The 16,258-nt window shown below is 56.0% G+C and overlaps 1 protein-coding gene across 1 annotated transcript; it reads right to left on the bottom strand.

The window, feature by feature from the left end:
• Nucleotides 1-3,496: 3,496 nt before the first annotated feature.
• On the bottom strand, nt 3,497-5,044 carry LOC311212293 (doublesex- and mab-3-related transcription factor A2-like; the record flags this gene model as incomplete). Its single annotated transcript, XM_084291561.1, is given in 4 exon segments — nt 3,497-4,374; nt 4,523-4,538; nt 4,540-4,987; nt 4,989-5,044. Coding segments are annotated over 4 exon segments (1,398 nt in total).
• Nucleotides 5,045-16,258: the final 11,214 nt, after the last annotated feature.

Here is a 16,258-nt window from a genome sequence, read left to right as displayed (position 1 = left end):
CGCGCCCCGGCTCCGGGCGCCGCCGCCGCTCCCCGGTGCGAGGCTCCCGGAGGCAGTGGCTGCAGCCTCCTCGCCCTGCGGAGCCGCTCCTCCTCGTTTTTTCCACCTGCTGGCTCACGTCTCGATATAGTGAATACTTCCCCGGTGTCGTCCCGGCACGGGAGGGCTTGCCGCAGTTGCCATGGGGATGCAATGACAGCGCGGGGGGGATGCCCGCTCGGGGAGGGGAGGCAGGGGAAAAGTTTGGGGGACGCCTCGCCCTGCGCCCCGCTGGACCCATGTCGGAACAGGGCGATACCGGAGCTGGCCGTCGGGAGGAAGGGATGCCCCGGAGGGAGAGCGGGGCGAGGGGAGGCCGGTGGGACGGGGAGGGGGCCGCTATCACCCCAGCGGTGCCGAGGCGGGCACGGCAAGCGGCTCTGCTCGCCCAGCGCCCGCACTCCCTTCCCTCTTTGCCTCCTTGCTTCTTTGCATCCTTGCCTCCTTCCCTCCTTGCCTCCTTCCCTCCCCGCGGAGGCAGCGCGGTGCCGCGGGCGCTCCCCAGGCCGGCAGCGGGGCACCGGCAGGCGGGGGAGAGCCGGGAGCAAAAGGCAGGGCCGGAGCCGGAGGGAAGCGACCTCGCCCGGGGGCTCCTTTATCCCCCAGGGCCCCCGCGACAAGCCGGCGAGGCCCACGGGGTGAGGGGAGGCGGCTGGGGGGGTGCCGGAGCCTTCCCGAGCCGGCCTCGGCCTCGGAGGCCGCCTGGCAGCGAGCGGGGCGCGGAGAGGTTCACGTTGGGTGAAGGAATGTGGTTTCGCTACTAAACTGTTAGTCTAATTTGATCTTTATCGTGGCGCGGATTAGTGCTGATTCCCGTCAAGCAGCGGTGCCGTTAATATCGCTGCGGAACGCGGCCGGCTGTGTGCGGCAGCCCCCGGTACAGCCCCGCCGCTGCCCGCGACCAATGGATTAAGATTTAATTAGCAGGGAAGTTTGGGAGCGCTCGCCTGCAGCCTCGCCGCTTTACAAATAATTTATACTCGGTCCCGCGGATTTTTATTCAAGTGACAGCATTTTATTTTACTCTAAAAGGGACCTGAATATTTTATGGCCTGCCAGAGGCTTCTGTGCACGAACCTCTCCGAGGCAGCTTCGAGCCCAGGGGATTTATTTTTTTTTTTTAATCTAGGGGAATTACATCAATAGGGACAATGTATCAGGTTCTCTTCCCCCCTCCTGCTGCTCCCCCCGGTTTAACATCCTAAACTATCCATATGAAAGTTAATCGTCGTGATCCCCACGGTCGGCTGTATAAATCCAAGCTCAAGCCAATCTCCAGGACGCGGCAACAATTCGGATAAATCGTCCTGCCCGGCCAACTACACAAGAATGGCTTTTATAATTAAAAGGGGAGCCGAGTTAAATCAACACCTCCTAAGCCCTTCTCAACAGGGCTAGAATGGGAGAAATGTGGCGACCTGGTTTCTTTAAGTAGCAGCTCTTTGTAGCCCATTCATAATGCTAGATATGGAAACCCATCCTGCACAAAGTCAGCTGCCAAACGAAAAAAGAAAAAAAAAAAAAAAAGAAAAGAAAAAAAAAAAAGGAAAAAAAAAGTTTATTCAGATGCTCAAAGTCCATCTTTTTTTTTTCTTTCTTTCCAGTCTAACATAACCCTGGCACTTTATAACCAAACAGACAACTCCTTTTCCAATTAAAGTGGAATTAGGAAACTCAATCAAATTAGCTCACTATTAAAGCCCTTCTTTATTAAACCGTTTTATTGTAGTAATATTAAGTTTCACCCGCTCTTGGAACACGAGACTCTAAAAAGTTTCCCTTGTGATATTGATTTGGCTGCTCCCGGGGTGGATCGGGGTCAAAAGTATTTACCTAGGTGTAATCTGCAATATTTACTCCCCGAAGAAAATCTGAAAATTGTATCCAGCTTGATCAATCGCGCCGGGGAGCGCAGAAGGGCGTTTCGCTGCCTCCAGCTTTTGGGGCCGGGGCTGGTCGCCAGCCCCCGGCGACACGGAGCTGTCCCCGGCTGCGGGGCGCCCCCGGCAGCTGGCAGCCCGTGTTTACCCGCGTCTGTTTGCAGTGCGAGAGCAAACAGTCCAGCTGTGCCACGGAGCGCTTCGGGGGGATTAGGTTTCCATACCAACCAACTTTAGGAGCCTCCACGGGTTTCGTGCAGCCCCGCACCGCACCCGCTCTGGGTGCGTGAGCATCCTCCGGCCGACCCGAGCGCAGGCACGAAGTGGGATGGGGCCGGGGCAGCGCCAGCCCCACGGCACCCAAGAGCCCCCCCGGATACCGAAAGCAAAGCGGAGAGGTGCTCCCGAAGCAGCGGCCGGGCGCGCCCCCGCCTCCGGCGCGCCCCCGCGCCCTGGGCGGCCGTCAGCTGCGGCCCCGGGGAGCCCCCGCGCCGTTCAGTGCCAGCACACCAGGGGCAGATCTTCTGAAAATGACAGAAAAAAGAAAAAAAGGAAAAAAAAAATCGGCAAGATTTGTAAGGAAAATTTCCCGCTTCAACTTGCATCTCCGGGTTTTATTTTATTATTTTTTTTTTTCTGGCGTGAATAAGATAAAGACCAGAACTGGAAATAAAGTTCTTTAACAATTTCAGTTGATACGGAAATTGGTCCCATTTGTAGGCTTCGCTTTTATTTGCAAATTTTCCGGAGTCTACCTGGTTTCACGATGATAAAAATGTAATAAACATATTTGTACTAGTTTTGTAAACTCCTTCAGATATAGACCGTGCTTGCCAAACCAATCTCCCAAAACACTCTCACCGCCTGATCAAATACCACTTGCCACTTATACCACTGTTGGTTTTTTTTTAATAGAAAATAACATTTATTTCTATGAAATGGAAACACAGAATTACCTGTTAGAAACAGCAAGAAGTTTGCTACATTGGAACGAGAAAGCAATTTTCTTGCAGATCACAAATGAAGGAGGCTTATTAAACCGTCATACACCATTGGCGCCTGGGTCCTACGGACAGTTACAAATATATCTACTTTCCAATGTTATATACAGGTCGTAACATTTCCGGGGGCAGGAGGAGAAGGGCTTTCAATTTGACAATATATTTCATCTATATGCCTGGTAAGTATTACAATGAGCTGTCTAACCTTTAGCTTAACGTTAATACCAAGTTCACCTACGAGTTACATTAATAACTTAGATTTCCATTTTATAACATTATACACTTGCTAGTATACATATATATAAATGTATGGGGGGAGTGTGTGTGTGTGTGTGTGTGCGGTACGTGTGCATGTACCCACCCCGCAGCACACCCAGGGTATATCCATGCTTATGGCCATAAGCAACAAAGAGCGACTCGTGCCTCCCCAACCCAAGCGCACCTTCTGGCCCTCTGAAGGCACCCAGCTCTGCCCAGCTCCCTGCCCACCCCCAAGTGCCACCGAGGGCGGTGGCAGCAACCGCACCCGAGCCCCCTGGCCATGCTGGCACCCCCCACCCCGCCGCCGAGGCCGCGCTATTGCTTCTCGGGGGTGTTGTTGACCATGGGCCCGTAGAGGCCGCCGGAGTAGACCTGCTCCTTGTGCACGGCGGAGCGGTCTCGCATGAGGTCGCTGAAGGCGTAGTCCACGGGCGGCCGAAAGCCGAGCGTGGGCATGAGCCCGGCCGTCGAGTAAGGGGTCATGAAGGCCAGTCCCCGGCTGTGCGCCGAGTAGGCGAGGCGCAGCGGGTTGAGTCCCAGGTGGGTGCCCAGCGGGTAGGCGCTGGCCTCGGCCCCGAAGTGCGTGGCGTTGGGCTGCAGCGGGGAGAAGGCCGAGCGGCTGCCCAGCGTGCCGATGGCGGGGGCCATGGCTCCGGCTATCAAAGGCCGGTGGTGGTGGGCGGCGGCGGCCGGGGCGGGCGGGAGGCCCTGCAGGGCACCATCCCGAGCCCAGCCCTCCTCGGGGCCCTTGTCCGGGCCGCGGTTGTTGAGGATCTGCTCGATGGCCTGCACCACGTCGCCGCCGCAGCCCTGCAGCACCAGCTCCAGCACGCTGCGCTTGTGCGCCGGGAAGACGCGCGTCAGGATGTCGATGGGAGTCCGCTGCCGGCCGCCGGCCGAGGGCGACGGGTCCTGCTCGTCCTTGTCCGCCTCCGAGCCCGAGTCCGAGCCCAGCGGGCTGATGGAGCCCGGGCTCTCCTCGCCCTCCTTCGGGCCCTTGGAGACGGGCGAGCTGAGGAAGGACTCGCCGTCCCCGTTCTCCGAGCCCGAGCCGTGGCGAGCCTCCGGGGAGGAGGTGCCGGGCGCGGCCTCGCCGTCGGGGGACAGGGGCTTCCCGGCCGCCTGCTGCGGGGTCACGGCGCGGCTCGGCAGCAGCGTCTTGGGGAACAGCTCGAACTTCTGCACCTTGGCGTCTGCGGGGCGCGGGGGGGAGAAGGGAGAGAGCCGTCAGCGCGGCCGCCAGCCCCACACGGACACACAGACACAGACGGACACACAGACACACACAGCCACGCACCCCCCGTCCGTCCGTCGGTCCGTCCATCCGCCCCACACCCCCACCCTCAGCCCCATCCCCTCGCAGCCTCACCTGAGGCGCCGGCGCCTCCCTCGCCGCCGGCCCCGGCGCAGACGGAGCCGAAGACCTCGTACGCGGGCCGGGGCGGGATGATGCCGTTGGCGGCCGCCAGGGCCAGCCCCTCGGCGGTGCCGTAGAGCAGCTGCAGCTCGCGGGCCTCGTTCTCCTCCTGCGCCTGCTGGCGGCGCAGCGCCACCTGCGCGGCCATGACGCGCTGCCGCTCGGCGATCAGGGTGCACTTGGCGCACATGCAGTCCTTCCAGCGGCAGTACCGCTTGTGGCCCTTCAGCGCCGACACCACGCCGTGGTTGCGGCACCGGGCGCACTTGGGCGTCCGCGGGTACTTCTCGGCCGCCCGCAGCAGCAGCGGCGGAGCCCGCAGCAGGCTCCCGGCCACGCTCACCGGCAGCGTCGCCGCCGCGGCCGCCGCCGCCGCCGCCACCGAGCTGGGGGGCACCGGGGGGGGCCGCGGCGGGCACGCTGGGCAGCTCCGAGCGCAGCTCCATGCCGCCGGCCGCAGGGAAGGGGCGAGCCCGACGGCGGCCCCCGAGGGGCCGGGGCACCCGCGGAGCGCCCCCGGGGCTCTAGGCGCGGGCACGGGGGCGCGGGCGGGGGCCCGGGGGGCGGCATGCGAGCCCCCCCCGCCTCTCGCCGCGGCTCCCGGAGCCCCTCCGCGCCCTCCCGCCCCCCTCCTTTCCTTTCTTTTCCTTCCTTCTTCCTTCCTTCCTCGCTCCCCGCTGCGTCCCCGGGCTCTGGGCGCGCAGCTCAGGCCGCCCCCGCCGCCCCGCTGCCCGGGCGCACCTGGCGGGGCAGCGCCGAGTCCATGGCGCCGGGCTCGCCGCCGAGCTGTGCCGCCCGCCGGGGCCGGCGAGCCCCGGTGCCGCCGGGCTCGGCTCCCCGCTCCCCCCTTGCGCTGTTATCACCGGTCAGCAGCGTCCCTCCACGGAGCAATCCGGCTCCTCCGGCGGCACGGCCCCTCGCCACGAGGGCAACGATCCAGGAGGGGAAAAAAACAAAAAAAAAAAAAAAAAAGAAAAGAAAAAAAAAGGAAAAAAAAAAAAAAAAGAAACCGCCCCGAGCGGCCGCACCGGGACCGCGCTCCCGCAGCGGGCAGAGCCGACGGCGGCACCGGGCAGCGGGACCCGCGGCCGGAGCCGTTCGGGCCGGTTCGGAAGGGCTCGGCTGGGCTCGGCGAGGTTCGGAAGGATTCGGCGCGGTTCGGCCGGGCTCGGGACGCGCCCCGCGCGGCCGGAGCTGCCCGGAGAGCGCGGTGGCCGCCGCGCCGCCCGCCGCCACTCGCGCTATTGTTGCGCCCCGCGTTGCCATTAGGCAACATTTGACAACAATGTGGCGCCTGCTATTGGCCAGGGGCGGGAAGCGCCGCGCTGATTGGCCGCCCGCGGGCCCGCCGCGTCCGCCCGGCGGCTGCCGGAGCGCGGGGAGTCGGCGGCGCCCGGGGGGAGCGGGGAGAGCGCGGCCGGCGGGGCCGGGGGTGTGCGAGTGTGAGTGAGTGTGTGAGTGTGTGAGTGTGTGTGAGTGAGTGTGTCACTGGGAGTGTCACTCTGTCACTCGCAGGGCTTGTGCGAGTGTGTAAGAATGTGTCCTATTTCTCGCTACCTGAGAGTTTGGCGCTTTTTTTTTTTTCATTTTTTTTTTTTTTTTTTCTCCCCGTATCCCACTTCAAGCCGCAGTCGCCTTGCCAATTGCTCGGGTTTATTTTTATTTATTTATTTATTTTTCTCCAGGGTGTCACTTGTCCAAAGGGTGGAGGGGAAATGCAGTGTGCAAGGTGACCGTTCAGCTGATGGTCTCCCCCTCCCCTTGGCGATTTGGTGTTTTAACAGAACCTAACGATGCCTCCCTGCTTCCTTTCCTTTCCTTTCCTTTCCTTTCCTTTCCTTTCCTTTCCTTTCCTTTCCTTTCCTTTCCTTTCCTTTCCTTTCCTTTCCTTTCCTTTCCTTTCCTTTCCTTTCCTTTCCTTTCCTTTCCTTTCCTTTCCTTTCCTTTCTTTTTTCTCTTTCTCTCTTTCTCTCTTTCTCTCTTTCTCTCTTTCTTTCTTTCTTTCTTTCTTTCTTTCTTTCTTTCTTTCTTTCTTTCTTTCTTTCTTTCTTTTCTTTCTTTCTTCTTTCTTTCTCTCTCTCTCTCTCTCTCTCTCTCTCTCTTCCTCTCTTCCTCTCTTCTTCCCTTCCTCCCTTCCTCCCTTCCTCTCTCTTTTCTTTATTTCTTTCTTTCCTAGCTTCCTACCTTCCTTCTTTCTTCTTTCTTTCCTTCTTTCTTTCTTTTCTTCTTCCCCTGTTTCTCTTTCTTTCTCCCTCTCCCCCTCCCTCTCCCCTCTCCTGTTCTTTCCTTCCCCTTTCCCTCTCCCTTCCCTCTCCCCAGACCCTCACTCCCGGCCGCCCCAGGCCCCACCGGAGGTGAGTTCAGACCCGTTCCTCTCCGCTCCGCTCCGTGCTCGCTCCGCAGCCGCTCCCGGCCGCCCCCGCCGGTGCCACCCGCCGCCACCGGGCCCGGCGCTGCGCGGGGACAGCGACAGCGAGGGGGACGGCTCGGCCGGACACCGTGCGTGAATCCAAAAGCTTTTGTTTTAGCCTTAACCACCCCGCCTTGACGTCACCTTCGCGGGGAACCGGCCCGCCTGGGGAGGAGGTAACGGGCTGGGAGCTTTGGGGGCAAATAACGGCGCCTGCTTCCCCGAGGGCTCTCACCTCCGCTGCCTTCCCACGGACGCCTCCGGACTCGGCGGCACTCGGCAGAGCCCCCGGGACGAGCTCCGGGGGCTCCCTCCCGAGATCGGCACCCCTGGGCTCGCCACTCTGCGCCCGCGGGGAGAAGCGGAGCGCTTTGCTTCGCCTCGCTTCGCCTTGCCCTGCCTTGCTCTGCTTTGATTTGCGTTACCTTGCCTTGCCTTGCTTCGCCTTGCCTTGCTTTGCTTTACCTTGCTTTGCTTTGCTTTACCTTGCTTTGCTTTGCTTTGCCTTGCTTTGCTTTGCCTTGCTTTGCTTTTCTTTACCTTGCTTTGCCTTGCTTCGTTTTCCTTGCCTTGCCTTGCTTTGCTTCGTTTCGCCTTGCCCTGCTCTGCTTTGCTCGGGACACGGCTCCCCCGGGGCGCTCCCACCCGTGCCCTTTCCGCGCAGGGCCCCCGGCCGCTCCCCGCTGCAGGACAAGCCGCGGCCGCTGCCCCGTCCCCTCTGTCACCCTCCTGTGCTTAGGAAATTTGCAGATCCCGCAAACTTCTGATATTTCTTGCCGTTGCACTTCGTCGTTCTTCTTCTTTCCTATATATTTATTTTTTACTTGTATTTTGTTACGAAATGAACGTTTCCCCACCCGACTTTCTGTGTGTGCAGCTGCCACCCGCTCCTCGTGATGAAGGTGTTATGACACCTTTATTTAATACAGTCGAGAAGTCAAAATATCCGATTTAATTTTATTTGCAAGCACTAATTTTACTCTCGGGGGAGAATTACTCAGATCATCTGGTTTAATTGGGAATTCGTAGAACTCGATCAGACTGAAAGAGAAACAATTAAAGTATTGCTTTGTGTGGGCTTAGCACGGAAAGGTTCTCCCTTCTTCCTGGCAGTTTTGTTTGGTTTTGCGTTGTGTGACTTTTTTTTTTTTTTTTTCCTGCAAATACCTTTTCCTTTCCGCCCCGAGGCAGCCTGCCATCACCACCGACACGGGACACGGGTTCCGCCGATTTCCCCGCTTTCTTTTTCTTTCAGCTTCGATTTAAATGAAAGGGCTGGGTCCTCCTTTCCTTTCACGGCGTTTTTTAAACGACGAAAAAATTTGCAAGCAGCCAATTCCAAAAAATAAATAAATAAAAATAATAAATAAATTTAAAAAAAGAAAGCCACCGAGCAGCTGATCAGCCAGTGAAATGCCGTGATTCCCGCGCAGAGCCTCGTCCCGTTAGCGTTACCCCAAAGGACGGGGTGGAAGTTTGGAGCACTCGGAGCGCTCAGCGGGCAGCACCCCGACCCCGCCGCGTCCCGCACGGGTCCCGCACGGGTCCCGCACCGCCCTGCTCGGAGCGGGCTCAGGCACCGCGTCCCGGCGCTGCGCACCCCAGCATCTCCGTGTGTCCCAGCTCAGCCCCTGGCCCCGACCCCCTTTCCCCCATGCTGTATTTTCGAGCATCACGCCCAGCACGCAGACAACAGGGAAACACTCGGGGGTTCTTCCCCCACCCCGTAAAAAAATAAAAATAAAAATAAAAATAAATAAAATGTATATTGCAAGAGCACCCAAGGCACCCCCGGGGTTCAGCAAGTGCTGAGGACGTTTGGCAGGAGCCCGCCGGCTCCAGCCCCAGCTGCTGCCGGCTCCGGGCCCCCCCACTCCTCGGCTCCAGCCCCTGCCTAGCTCCGGCCGCCGGAACGGCCGCTTCCGAGCGGCTTCCAACGATTCCTGCCGTTTTCTTTACAAGGTGCCTCCAGCCAGCACAGCCCGGCCCCCCGAGGCTCGCCTGTCCGCGTATTTGAGCAACGACCCCGTCCTTGGTGCGCTTCGGAGGCTCTGCCTGGCCCCCAGCCCTGGGAAGCGGGACAGGCGCTGCGCACCTTTCGTACATTTCACCCGAGCAAAACCCAGCCGGGCTGCGGCTCAGCCCGGGCCAGCAGCTCCGCATTTAGTGGGGTGGGGGTTTGGGACTTTGTCCCGCTTTGTCCCGGCGTGGGGTGCCGAGGCTGGGCAGATTTGGGGCTCCACGCACAACCCGCGAGTGGGCGCCGGGCTGCGGGACGGGAGAGCCTCGGCGCCTTGCGCGATACAACCCGAAACGCTGCTTTTCTTTCCTTTTTTTTTTCCTTTCCTTTCATTTCTTTCTTTCCTTTTTTTTTTTTTTTTTTTTTTCCTCTTTTCCCAGAAAGACCCAATCTTCCCGTGGTTATCTCCCTCCTCGCTCCCCCTTGATCTCCCTAAAAGCCTCCCTATGCATCGCTGCACCCGTGCAAAACTTTGAGACTGCTGCATGCGACGGTGCCGCTGCATCTTCCCCCAATTACAGTAGTAAAATCTTAATTAAAAAGAGCCCGGCTATTGGCTGCCATGCGGGGGAAGGCAGACACGCACGCCCGGAGGCAGCGCAGCGCCCGGAAGCATCCCCGAGAAATATAGTTCTTGATTAGTGTATTTTCATCTCGTTCTTAGCGGAAGACAGTTTGTAAGTACCTGCTAATGTTAGTGCTCTTTAAGGTTTCAATTGTTCTAGGGGGTTTGCCATTGACTTTTTCATTATTTACCTACTGAATCAAAGTAAGCAAATGCCATCTGTTTCCCTGCTGCTATCATCTTCACTTTTAATTATCCGCCCAGCAGCCTAATAGAGATGATATTAAACTAAATCTTTTTGACATTAAAAGTAATTATCCCCAAACCAATATTACAAACCCGAGCCCCACCTCCCCCCAGGCAGGCGGCACACTCCGCCGAGCCCGGCCGAGCTCCCGCAGCCCGGCGCGGGGAGCGGCTGCAGGGGATCCCCCCGGCCCGGGCTCCTCGAGTAGCTGCGACGTGATTAACTCCATTTCCCCGCTCCCAGTGGGGGAGGAAAGAGAGACGAGGAGAGAGGTTTGAGGCCGAAGCACGGGAAAAACGGGGCTCGGGGCTGCGGCCGGGGCCGGTGCGGAGCCCCCCCGGGGGCTGCTGGAAAGCCCCCAGAGCCCTGGTGCTGAGCCCAGGGCTGCCCCTCCGAGGATTTTCCCCGTCCCACGGCATCGGAGGAGCAGGCTGAGGAGCAGGGTCCGAATTTGGGGAGGGGGCGAGTGGCCGGACAGATGTGTCCCCCCCCCCTCCGCCGGGTCACCTCGCTACGACCCCAACTCCTCGACCACGTCCCCTCTCTGCCTCTCGCTCTTGGTGCGAGCCGGAGCCGCGGCCCCCATTTCCTTTAATATGTGCTAAACTGAGCTAATTTTAATTGCATGTTTCAACTTTGCTAATTAAATAGAGCGGTCTAATTAAAAGTGACTAGGGAACAGTTTTAATTCAACCCTCTACTTTTTTAACAATCCATTATGCAACAAATCCAGGGTAAGCCCTCCCTTTAAAAAAAGCTACAGATGATTGAGTTTTTACACCTTTTTACACGCTCACAATGGGGGGACCTGACCCAACATATGTAGCGGCGGGGCCGGGCCCCCCCCCGGCTCCCCGGCGGGGCTTTGGGAAGGGGCTGCCCGGCTGCTGCTGCCCTGCCGGAGCGCTGCCGGCCCCGGCTGCCTCCCGGGGCCTCCCCGCTGGAAGTGCGGAGACTATTAGCCCGGCAGAGGTTAGAGTAGCACATCCCCAAGACAGCAGCCCAGGATTTGGGAAAATCGGGCTCTTTACACGCTTCATCTCTTCACCAAGTGCTCATTAGGTTGTTAACCTCTGGTTCACATGAAAGGGGCATGTGATGAATCCCCTCCCGAACAAATGGGCGCATCCCCCTTCAGGCACCGAACAAAGCCCTTAAAATAACTGCACAAGAAAGCCTTTAGTTGTTACTCTAAAATTTCTTTTCTCTGAGAGCTTGTGCCCGTCCGCACACACGCACAGACACACGGAAAGCAGAAGAAAAGCACACACACACCACCCCCCGCCCCCCGTCCCCCCCGCACCCCGTTTGCTGGAGCTGAAACCCGAAATCCCTGGGCCTCTGGTGCTGCCTGGTGCCCCCCTTTCGGGCCGGGGGTCCCCAAAGGGGCAGAAAGGGACCGTGAGCTTTGTGGGGGCAGACCTGTTTGGGATGCTGCGGGGCCGGGGCCGCCCTAATTCTCCCTAAGCGCCTTTAGGGATTCATCGCATGGGGGACCCGGGCGGGAGCCCCGCTGTGACCCGAAAAGGGGACACCCCAGGGGGTGTCCCGGGGGTCCAAGGCTGCAGCCACGGCGGAGGATGCTCTCCCCTTGCGCTGCCCCGTCCAGGGCTCTCCTTGCTCGTAGAGGGGCGGCCGGGAGCGGAGCCTGCGCTCCGGCATTCCCACAGCTATTGTATGGATTTTAGCCTCTTTAAGAGCGTTCCTTCTCTCTCTCTCTCTCTCTCTCTCCCCCTCCCTCCTTCTCTCTCTCCCTTTTTATTCCCCAGCCCCTCGGGCATGGATTACAGCGGCAGACAATTTTCCCTTCGCACCTTATTGATGGCTAAATGCACTCGGGGATGCTGGAGGGCGGGGAGCGGGGGCTCCCTGGAGCTCTGCGGGCTCCCCAGGCACCGGATCGGGGGCGAGGGGAGAGAAAAAGACCCCGAGATAGCGGCCCTGGCCCCCTGCGTCCCCCCACGACCCGCAAGGGGGGTCCCTGCGGCGGGGAGCCCCCGCCTGCTGCATCCTCGCCGGCAGCCGTGGGCCGGCGGCGTGGAAGTGCACACTCACAGGGCCGTGCACACGCCCGTGCACACGCACACGCTCGTGCACACGCACACACACCCACGGCCATGCACACGCACGCACCCGCAGGTGAAGGGGAGCCGGCAGCTCGGAGCCCGCAGGACGCGGGGAAGCCCCGCTCCGCTAATTTACTGCAGGGCACTCCGAGAGGTTCATTAAAACGGCTCTTGTCAGCTCCCTAACGATCCGAGAGCGTTTTAATTATATTTTATATTCCCCTACCCGTCCCCTAACTTCAAACACATGGTAAAAAGGATTTGCCGTTTTGTTTCAGGTAAAACCTAATAATTAAAATTCAGACCCCGTCCCATGCATCTGCTTCGCCTTTGCCAAATGAATTGAAGGGAGAGAGAAAAGCGATTTCATTGAGATCACAGATGGGGTGCAGGTTTTTGGAAGAAATTTGAGAAACACCATTGTCCAGAATCAAAACTCTATGTCTTGCCCCACAAAGGGGGCTGCTTTAAGCCCCTCAACTTCTATGGGGCTTGTTTTTTAAACTTTAAGTGTTCCGCACAATAAGCTGCCACCAAAATGTCACAACCGCTCTGATTCCAAGTGTGTCTCGCTGCAAAGGGTGCCGAAAAAATGAAGGGAGCAAAGGGAAGGAGTGTAATTAAAAGCCCCGGAGCCCTCCTGCCTGCTGGGGCAGGGCGTGAGGGGGGCGCGGGCACCCCGGGGTGCTGCCGGCCCGGCCCTGCCCGCGCCTCGCAGCGCGCCCACGTTTGGGAGCCTAAATCGTTCCATTAGCCGAAAGCAGAAGATTAAGCCTTTTATTTTTATTCATGACGATGACAGCTCCGGTCGGATTTGCCGGAGGATCTCCCCCTCACCCCCCCCCCCCCCCCCAACCCCCCGCCCCGTGTTTGTTGCCCTAGGAGCTCAGGAGCTTAACAGCCCTGCCGGAATGCGATGGATAAATACAACCTATGTCGTTAAAGAGACATATCGAGCGGCGGCGGAGGGGCGGGAGGAGAGGGCTGCTTTAGCAGCACCATCAACAACCACGGGCGCTTAGGGAAAAAGACAAAAAAAAAAAATCTCGTATTTTATTTTATTTTTTTCGGTGAACGCGCGCTGTTTAACGGGGCCCTATGCACACGCAGGCTCCCCCTCAGAAGTCACCCACGGCCTCTCCGCCGTCCCCTCAGGCTCCCCCCGGTCTCCTCCAGCCCCAGGAGGCTCCAGGGAGGCGGCCGGGTCCTGCCCGGGGTGCCGGGGTCCGTTTTCCCTGCCCGCCGCCATGCCGCGAGGCAGCGAGGTGCGAAGCCCTCGGGCTCCGTCCCGTGCCCGCCGCCCGCGGGGCGCCTGAGGCGAGGAGCCCGCCTGAGGCGCCGCCGCCATTTCCTCAGCGCAGCGCCCGGGCTCTTCCCCCGCCGAGAGCTCCCGGCAGGGAGCCGGTGGCCACCCCGGTGCCCTTCACACGGATGCCGGCCCCCGTCCCGTCCCGCTGCGGGCTCCCCGGGCCGTTTTCCCCTTGCCGGTGGCCGCCGCCGTCGAGCTCCTCACACGGGAGCCGGGCCTCGCACCGGCTGAGGGCGGGAAGGCCCCGATGGCGGCTCCTCAGGGAGCCTGGGGCAGTCCCGGCCGGGTCTGGGGGTGTGGAAGTGGAGGCGGCAGCGATGGCTCGGGGTGTGCGGGGCTCTGCCGAGGGGGAGCTTAATTAATTAATTAATTAAGAGGAGGAAGAACTGGAGCTGGCTCCTGCAGGCTGGGAGACGCGGCAAGGCGGCGTTTGCTGTGGACCCTTGAGACGAAACGAGAGGGAACGGCCGCAGCCAAGTTGCGCTCTCCCCTGAAGCACACCCACAGCGTGCTGCCTCAGGGGTGCTCCAAAAAAGGTGAATTCCTGCGGTTCTGAGCAATATTGTCACCACAGAAAACCAAACCAAACCAAACCAAGTCAGGAGAACTTGAAGAAGTCATGCAAAACGTTTTTTTCGTTATTTTCCTCAGGGTGAAGAAGTGTTAAGTTTATTTCTCCTGGCTCTGGAGCTTTCTGTCAGCAAACTGCCCGCCGAGAAGTCCCCATCCACAGGCGGGGAGCTTGCTTTTGGGGCCTGTGGGACCAGTGCTGCAGTGACGATGTTATTTCCCTTAGGAGACATGCTAAGAATTTGTCGTTCCCGTTGAAAATAACATTACAGTAGGTCTGCCCTTAAATGTAGCCATCTCATGCCATTCCACGTCTATTTTGTAAGAACCGGACCTCTTTTTCGTTATTAATAACGATTTCTCCTATGTAAAATCGTTTATTCCCTCTTTAGTTGAGAGTGCTTAAACAGTGATGCAATATATCGTAGAGTGTGTAAAGTCTTCAAGCTTATTCTGTGCTTAAAATCGTATGAATCCTACCAACTTTGATAATAATTATTAGTCCCTTTTCTTAGTGGCATATAAATATCCTGAAAACCCATTTTTCTGAAATAAGTGAATTGGCTGTAATTAAAAATATCTGCGATTATGGTAACTGAAAGATATTTCTTTAAATCCACATACTCTTTGAGGGCAACCAATTCCAGTTTCTCTCGGAAGATAAATTCCTCATGATAAGATTCTTGTAAGCAAGTAATTATAGAGTATCTTTATTTTATGTTTTTAACCATTTTTAAGCAGTGAAAGAAGAAACCCATCAGAAGACTTTAAAAGGAAAGATCAAACAATATTTCTGTAACAACACTTTATTCTTTAGCAGCTTTTTTGGCAGTATAATTTCCATTGTGCTTCTCCCGTACAACTCTGCTTCGGCTGCTCTTCATTTATGAGCTTGATTCTTACCCTGCTGAGACCAGCCCCTTCTCACCAGCCCAGTAGTGCATGGCTGCCATAAAGTTATTTTAATTGGTCTCCCAAGGAGAGGGGGCTGCTTATGGGAAATTAGTTTACTACAGGATGGTGTAAAGGCAACTCCTAGTACTATCACCTCTTCCAGCACAGAGAGCATGACGTGAGTGCAGGGCACTCAGCACTGCCATGTCATTTCTAGAGCAGCTGAGAAGCTCCTGATCTATTTTTTTGGTATGTTCTCAGTGAGACAGGCATCAAATGGCCACTGGATTATGGAATCCATTGGTGGTAACATAACTTCCCTTTGCTTAACAGGTATTTATCTTACCAGTAGCTTTTTTGTTTCAATAAAACACAGCATTATTGGATTTTGATTAATTTTGAAAAGTTGTGGTAATTGTGCAGAAGGAATTGGTTTGATACCAGAAGTAGACTACAATGGGAGCTAGATAAATGTTAATAAAACCAGAAAGGTGTTTTTGAAGCAAAATTAGGAATTCTCAACAGGTTAATATAATGTATATTCTACTGAATCTGGTGCTTTTTGCTTGATAAGAAATATTGCTTCTGCATAGTGATTACTGGATGAAAAGAAGGCAAATATGATAATAAGTTTAGCTGAAGAGAAAAATACACTTGAAAACATCTAAAATACAAGGAATGAGGAAGGAATTTTGTGCCTGCCAAAGTAGAACTGTTAAAAGAGTAAACTGCACGTTTTCCTTGAAATTGCTCTTACAATGAAAGGAGTGCCTCATATCTACTAAGACTTTCCAGTTGAGAGTATTTTAATGTTGTCAGTTCGTATGCATAAAATCTTTTTACAGGTGACTAGTGAACATCGGTAAACTAAAAGTCAAAATGGATTGAACAAACTTTACAAGGAACCAGAATCTTGAAAACCTCTGTTCATTTTTTCCCCACTATGTTATAGGATACTGCAACAGCCACACACTGCCTCAGTATTCGCTTTAGTTTAAACCACAAAAATCTATAAGTATTTTTCAGGAACTAATGCTCTCTGCAACCCTCAGATTATAATTAAGTTCTAAAATAAAACAAAGGGAAAAAAAAACCTGATAAAATAAAACAAGCAAACAAACAAAACATTCAAACTAAAAAAAAAAATTTTTTTTTGAAACAGATCCACTAAACAATTTACTTAACTTCTTCCATAGATGTGAATTTGTAATTGTGGTGCAAAAATCCCTTCTCAGTTACCACCTCTTTTTGGAAATGCCTGCTTTTCCTTACACAAGCGGAAGTCCTAATTAATCAGGGTGTATGAAAAGGGCAAACAGACCTGACAAAATGCAAAGTGTTTCTATGTACACATTAGAATAATTTTAAAAGTTTTAAGATGGCTTAAACAGAATGGGAGCCTTCAAACAGCAATATATTTGCAGTCTCAGTAAATTTTGGAAAGGCAAGATCATGAATAGGATGTTGTAGTTACAAGTTATAAAATGCCTATGAATGTTAGTCATGCTCAGAGACTGTGACCATAGCTTAAATAAATCACAGAGGCAGAAAAAAATGATAGCAAACATGTTTTATGGTA

This window comes from Netta rufina (genome assembly GCF_964035555.1).
Source record: "Netta rufina genome assembly, chromosome: 8".
Lineage (NCBI taxonomy): Eukaryota > Metazoa > Chordata > Aves > Anseriformes > Anatidae > Netta > Netta rufina.
Note: the sequence above shows the minus strand (reverse complement) of the source record. Positions and strands in the feature narration are given on the sequence as shown.